At 41.4% G+C, this 7,450-nt stretch overlaps 1 protein-coding gene across 2 annotated transcripts; it reads left to right on the top strand.

Annotated features, from left to right (window-relative positions):
- The first annotated feature begins 1,842 nt into the window (after positions 1–1,842).
- Positions 1,843–6,948, top strand: LOC139551151 (transcriptional regulator Myc-B-like). Of its 2 annotated transcripts, none has more exons than XM_071362571.1 (3): positions 1,843–2,027; positions 2,493–3,144; positions 3,623–6,948. In XM_071362571.1, the coding sequence occupies exons 2-3, from the start codon at positions 2,502–2,504 to the stop codon at positions 4,174–4,176; spliced, it is 1,197 nt and encodes a 398-aa protein (XP_071218672.1). In that variant the 5' UTR covers positions 1,843–2,027; positions 2,493–2,501; the 3' UTR covers positions 4,177–6,948. The 2 variants fall into 2 exon arrangements, with proteins under 2 accessions (XP_071218672.1, XP_071218673.1); XM_071362572.1 differs by having other exon boundaries at positions 1,860–2,027; positions 3,626–6,948.
- The last annotated feature ends 502 nt before the right edge of the window (positions 6,949–7,450 follow it).

Genomic DNA, 7,450 nt, shown 5'->3' with positions numbered 1-7,450 from the left:
CAATTTTCATTAATTGTTGATGGTACTCAAGATGTCTCTGGTGCTGAACAGGAGAATGTCTGTCTGCGTTATGTTGACCATGACCATGTCCCTCACAAGGAGTTTATTGGGCTATACAGGGTGTCTGAGACAACAGGCGAGGGCATTGCGAAAGTGGCAACTGATGTGTTGTTGAGGAAACCCGCAAACATATGCTCGGTTCTTTTGTTCAGTAGTGTGTATAGCAGTGGTTCTCAACCTTTTTGGGGTACTGGAACCCCTGCATATTTTGAGGCAAGGCAGGCAAGGTTTTGAGCGGTCCTCAGGGACCTCCACCCCCTCTATATTATATGTAAACTTACTGGAAACCTTGTGGTACTGACTACATTCATTACACTTTTTTATTTCACGGACCCCTTGCAATTAGTCCATGGACCCCTGTTTGAGAACCCCTGGTGTAATTGATATTTGTTCTTTTGTTTAGTAGTTTTCAGTACACTTACAAATGATTTATTTCATGTTATTTTATTTAAAATTGCATACTTTGTGCGACATACTTGTCCATAGCTGCTGTTTGAAGAGTTGAGACACTGACTGAAGGATATTTTGTTTGATTTATTTGGGTTTTTCATTGAAGTAGTTATTTTGCTTTTAGAACTGTACTTATTTTAAGCTTTTTGTTCTTGCAAAGATATTGTATTAGACTCAGGCCAGGTGCACATATTTAATGACTATATAAATGTATCAGAAAAAGTAAAATTAAAAGGTCAATTCAATACGGAGACCAACTTTGTGATGGTTCTCAATGGAGATTCTTTTAGATGTGATCACACCATGTTCATTGTATTTATGAAAACTACACCCATACAGTGTACAGTACCATTGTCACCTACTGACCTTTCTTGATATTGCTGGTTGTAAGTACGAATACCTGCATACATACTGGACTGGTAAGGAGCACTGCTATAACTATTATTAGTAGTAGAATTATAATGATTTAAACATTTGAACAAGTTGGGAAAACCCTTCAGTTAACTACTGTACCTATCAATTATCCAGTTGTAGGAATTATGGTTCCTCAATATACATTTAACAACGTATGCTATGTGTTACAGCACTACTTTTGGTGTCCCCCTCAGGAATTGCTCTTGAGAAAATTTAATGTAATTGTCCCCTCCAAGGTTGATATCAGATTTTCGCCCCTGTGTAGGCTACTAGCTAGGTCCAAGGGTGAAGGAAGCCATGAGTGAAGTTTTGTGACAAATAAACAGTGCACCATGATGCCCTTATTTGAGCCAGCTGACACATTAACGTGGTGTCTTGTATCTACACAAGGTTATTTATTCATTTCATTCTTTCAAACAAAATACTATGGTGTAGCCCATATTGTTAAAACTCCCTTTCAAATGCATGACGTGTACAAAAAACGCTTAGATTCAACATAAATATCAAAATAAACACTGACTCCATTCAATTTAATTAGAATTTGGAGGTACACACTTGGCTGAAAGATGTCTGCACAAAACGGTGAGCGAATTTTCCCGGAACAAGCCACTGCATCATTTACTATCATTCTTCTGTCTGGTCTGTGGAGCTACGCAATTACTACGGCCACGCCCCTCGACAAACTCACACTGTATATGATTCCGCCCTGGAAAATAGTTCCCCAAATAGCAGCGCCATTGGGCTAAAAGTCTCCACCCTTATATTAAATCAAACACATACTCCAATTGTATAAAGTTGAGGGATAATTTCTATTGTGCAAAATAATCCCCATATTTAGTGTTTATGTTACTACGCAATGTGCATTTGGCGGGAAAGAGCACTGGGTTTTGGCGGAGTGAGAAACAAAATCCGTAGTATTAAAACCCGCGGGAGCAGCTGTTGTTAATCTTGCAGTCAGCAGGGTGTTATAGACACACACAGCGTTGGGCTCGAAGGACTTTACAACAACGGTGTCGACTTCTCCCACTTTCACTTCGGCTGTTTTATTTCGCCTGCTTGTTTTCTCAACTAACAAGTATTTTGTTTGTGGTGTCACTGCTACGGTAAAAATATGCTTTATTCCGTTTAATGGTTGTTTTTGACAGCTTGTACGAACTGGTCAATAAATTGAAATTTGACGTCTTAGTCAAATGCTAGACTTCTCTAGTTATCTCTCGGCTAATATGGCTTCTCACTGTAAATTGTAATGTGTCGAGCTGGACTGTAACTGCGAAATCGACTCATGAAATGCCGGGTGTTTATTTTAAAACTGACAGCTGTTCCTTTGGCATGCATTGGATTAGCTTCCTAGTTAACCAACGTTAGTTCTTGCTGAGCTCTTGGAATGGGTTCATCCAAGTTTTGCCATTTAAATGTATGGATTTTGCAATACAATAATTGTTCGATTATTTCCCAACACCCGAGGCTCGAGACGGGCTGTTAAATGAACTGATAGGTAAGGTTCTCACGTGCTGGAATCTGACGCAGATCTTAACATGACTCACTTCTTTTCTCCCACTTTATTACAGGCAGTCGCAATGCCGCTGAACTCAAATATGGCTAGTAAAAACTATGATTACGACTATGACTCGGTCCAGCCCTACTTCTACTTCGACATTGAGGAGGATCATTTCTATCACAGCCAACTCCAACCCCCTGCTCCAAACGAGGATATATGGAAGAAATTCGAGCTGCTGCCGACACCGCCGCTTTCTCCCAGCCGGCGACCCTCTCTGTCAAGCCTCTTCCCTTCGACTGCAGACCAGTTGGAGATGGTCACGGAATTTCTCGGGGATGACGTGGTGAACCATAGTTTCATTTGTGACGCGGACTACTCCCAGTCTTTTCTCAAATCTATCATTATCCGGGACTGTATGTGGAGCAGTTTCTCGGCTGCCGCTAAACTGGAGAAAGTAGTGTCCGAGAGACTAGCAACGCTGCAAGCGAGGAAGGACTCCAGTGCGGCCGGGGAAGCTAGCACAGTAACCAGCACGAATCCAAACTTGAATTACCTGCAAGACCTGAACAACTCCGCATCGGAATGCATTGACCCTTCTGTGGTGTTGTTCCCTTACCCGGTTGCCGAGAACCCTAAACCCACACAAACGACTACAGCGTGTGCCATGGATTTGCCTTTGGATACTCCACCGAACAGTGGTAGCAGCAGCGATAGCGATTCAGGTGTGTATTAGCGCCACATGTTAATGCTGTAATTAAATTATTCATAGCTGGACTGCATATCGTTTGCAGAAAGATAATACTCATGTTGTGATAACGCAATTCTGGTTTATGCATGTTTTGTGATTTGTATTAATACACTACTATGCGAGTACTGCTTTTAAGTGGGGCATGGGGTTTGCCATGTCACTGGTTTTTGCTTAAGGAGCTGTCTCCCTCAATTTCCAAGGGTGGGGGGGTTGGCCATTGCACCCACCTTGTGCAGCAATGCTCAGCAGAATGGTGGAGTTCGTTTTATGTTACCGGGTGGGTGGAGATTTCAGTTAAAGACCAATGGAATGGTCTAAAATTAGCAGACTCCGCCCACCTGGGGAACTGGGCCATGAAAACTAACTCCACCATTGAGGGGCAGGGAGCCAAAGTCATCGAATGGATATGGTGATATAGTCCACATGGATAATAAATGCTATTTTTTTTACAGAAGAGGAAGAGGAGGAGGAGGAGGAAGAAGAGATTGATGTGGTGACAGTGGAAAAGAGAAAGTCTGTACGGAGGTCAGACTCGCACATGTCTAGCAGCTCACACCTCTGCCCCCTTGTCCTGAAACGGTGTCATGTCAACATCCACCAACACAACTACGCCGCTCACCCGTCGACGAGGAGCGAGCAACCCGTCAAGAGGATTAAGTTTGAGAGCAGTGGGAGAGTACTCAAGCAAATCAGCAACAACCGCAAGTGCTCGAGTCCCAGAACGTCGGACTCTGAGGATAATGACAAACGTAGGACTCACAATGTGCTGGAGAGGCAAAGGCGAAACGAGCTCAAGTTGAGCTTTTTCGCATTACGGGACGAGATCCCGGACGTAGCGAGCAATGAGAAGGCAGCCAAAGTGGTCATACTCAAAAAGGCGACAGAGTGCATTTTCAGTATGCAAACGGACGAGCGGAAACTGTTATGGTTGAAAGAGCAGTTGAGGAAAAAGAGTGAACAGTTGAAAAGCAGATTAGAGCAGCTGAGGAACTCTCAGCAAGTTTAATGAATGAAAGGATGCCATGTTTTTATGCCTAAAGTAACTTCTTGTGTAGAGTGGTGGTGCATGCAAATGCAAAAATGACTCGTTATCACAGGTATCGGCCAGACACCTGGGCTGGAATCAGAATTATTATTTTCTTTCACTGCCTCACTTGAACTTTCTAGGGGTTATCAATTTCTTATTTAAGTATTTTATTTTTATTGATGAAAGGTTCTGCACAGTTGTCTACCTTAACTTAATGCTTTTGTATGTTTTGTACATAATTCTCGAATGTATTGATCTCACAAATACATTTTTATAAATCACGTATGACTGGTGTCACGTGTCTTACCATGAAATTAGAACTTAATTTGCATTAGATAGTCATGAGCATGGCTTGCCTGTTTACTCTGACCACACTTTCACACAAGTCCTAGCAACCTCATGCTAGCTGGCCTTTTGCCAACCCTTTAATTTTAAGGTCAAAGCTCCATTTCACTGTACATGTCTGCTTAGGTTTACTGCACACAGCCATGTGCATGATGTGCTTAAAGCCTTCCCACACTGTACATCAGTATCTTTAATGATCATTACATATCAAACTGACCGCCCGTTTCCCGATAGAACATAGGCTTACGAGTGTTTTTACCGATGCATTGTTTCTACAACAGCCGCCGTAACATGCGTCTTAATTGAGTTTGAAATGGGCTTGTAGCTTACTTTATACAGTAATCTCGGTTTTCACTTGAGGCATACTTTTATCCTTTGCTTGTTTTGTAACAATTGTAAAGACATTGACAACCTTTTTGTATTTGTAGTCAATTTTGTTCTGAAGTTATCGGCGGTCAGACACATGTTTAGCGGAGATCGTGTACAAAATTACGAGGAAGGGCAAAAAAGATCTAACAATGCACTTAACTGTTCTCAATTATAACTTCCAGTGCTTTTGGGAAACCGGGCCCTGGCCAGCTTGTACTTTTTCTTATTTAATTTTTTTGCTTTCGATGTTATGTCAACCGACGTAGGCTGGCTACGTCAACTGGGCGTCTCAAGCATGGCATCAAAGAACAATCTGTTGGTTTGAGAAACCAGCATGGTGTCATTTCCGGCGGTGTTCCTATTGGTCAGTCACAGGGATCATCTTGTAACACCAGCCACATTATACAATAAAGGCTCAACATTTCTAACTATCAGAACATTGTCGGAGCCTATGACCACACGTAGTGGTAATTAGTCGACAAACCAAGACCCTTGCCGTGTCTGATACCCGTAAGAGCGTACTGCATACTATGTACTCATTGTCGCATACTTTTTAGCACGTACCATTTGGTAAAAAGTATGACAAATTCAACAGACCTGCATCACATTTACTAGCCGTAGCTAATTTGATGAATCTAAACTGAATAGAAATGCAGTTATAGGCCTTCTCAGTATTCCTATCACATTCTACCTATACTTTAGTGCATATTGCCTGTCTATCCTATTTAAAAAGGACTGAATACATTCATTGTTTGAATTCATATTTAGAGAAACCGAAGTGCTGTATACTTTGGTTTCTAGTACAGCCTAGTACACACCAACTGTTCAACTCAAAAGGGTATTGCGCAGAAAAACGTGTAGAGTTGGGTGCAAAGCAAATTCAGATCTGATGAACGGCAACAAAACTAAAGCACCGATCATTGGGAACAAGATCGGAATGACAGCTAAGGCTTGCTCCTTAAATGAAATAGGTAGCCTAGCATGCAAAACTAAACCAATCCATAAGTTCAAATCAAAAGGTCTGATTAACTTGACATCAATAATACAGCCACATTCAGCTCCCCTGTGCTGATGAAGGCCACGAGAACAAAAAAACACTTCAATGACAAAACAGAGATCCACTTTGGGTAAAGATGTAGCCAACGATGCAATACTAGTGGTCATTTTAAGGAGAACAAAAACTACATTAGCCTACATTTGAACACCACCGCAGAAGCTTTGCTATTCAGCATCTTCCCAAATAAGTAGCCTGGTTTTGTTTGGCTACTTGAACTAGTCACTCAGCCCACCTCTTCCAATGCATTGTGCAAAAGTGTGCATCGAATTCTACTAGATGAAGAGCTGAAATGAGTGTAACATCCTGGCATTTAAACCAAAGGTTTAAAAAAAATCACATACTGTAAAACATTATTTTGGCATGCTGAGAATGCAACAAGCGTGATTACGTTATTTCCTGCTACTGGTTGGTATCGGTAGCACATCCCCATATCTAATGATCAGCTGTTGTCAAAGCCTAAATGAGTATGGCATCCGGGCATTTAAAGTATACTTGATTTTCAAAATGTTGCATACTATTAAACTTTTTTAGCATTCTCAAACGGCCTGCTATTTAGGATGCAAGTATGGGTATTTGTACGGCTCCTGTCACACTGAACAAGCCAAGACATCCGACAATCATTTATGACATAAGAATTTGGCTACACTGGTAATTTTGTCTCGGACGGCAAAATCGTGTCATAAGACTGCTAAAATTGTAGTCTGTGCAGGCTTTTATGGGCAAACGCATGAACACAAGCTGCCCTGCCACTCTCTGTAGTCCACGTGGGGAAAATACGGCAGTGTATCGCAATGGGTGAGGGGAACCAAGTTCACTCAAGTCATTTTAGTTAATCACTCAGTGTCTTTCAGTTTAGAATCTTGAATGACATGTACGCTACAAATTATTTTGTAAAGCAAACTAAACTGAACAAAAATATAAATGCAACATGTAAAGTGCACCATGTTTCATGAGCTGAAATAAAAGATCCCAGAAATGTTCCATATGTACAAAAAGCTTTTTATTTCTCAATTTTGTGCATCTTTGTCTACATCCCTGTTAGCCCTTTTGTGGCCCAACCATGGCTGCGCCCCTGCCAAGTCATGTGAAATCCATAGATTAGGGCATAATGAATTTATTTAAATTGACTGATTTCTTTATATCAACTGTAAATCAGCAAAATCTTATTTTGCATTTATATTTTTGTTGAGTTTACATTAAATTGAACTGTATACTTGGCAGTTTGAATAGGAAATCTTATCTGGCAGTAGTTTGACACCCCTCTTCCCCTTCCCTCATTCCCCAGTCCCAATGTCTCTGCTATTCCTCCCCAGCTGGCAATGTTTTGGAGAAGACTTATCCTTACGTCAGGTGCTTGTCCTACTTCTCAGACTGCCACGAGAACTCAGGAATGTCTGAAAACGCTGAAAGGCTGAGTCATGATCCTGTTTTAGTCAAGTGTCTCCCCTAGCGCCATTTCTCATTTTTAAAAGCCACACATAC

Source organism: Salvelinus alpinus, chromosome 23 (genome assembly GCF_045679555.1).
Source record: "Salvelinus alpinus chromosome 23, SLU_Salpinus.1, whole genome shotgun sequence".
NCBI lineage: Eukaryota > Metazoa > Chordata > Actinopteri > Salmoniformes > Salmonidae > Salvelinus > Salvelinus alpinus.
The sequence above is the reverse complement of the archived record's forward strand: the minus strand, read 5'-3'. Positions and strand labels throughout refer to the sequence as shown.

Bases quoted from the DNA above. Each gene is read 5' to 3' on its own strand.
- LOC139551151 (XM_071362571.1), top strand. From the start codon at position 2,502: ATGCCGCTGAACTCAAATATGGCTAGTAAAAACTATGATTACGACTAT. The intron at 3,145-3,622 runs GTGTGTATTAGC...TTTTTTTTACAG, and splicing joins CAGCAGCGATAGCGATTCAG to AAGAGGAAGAGGAGGAGGAG.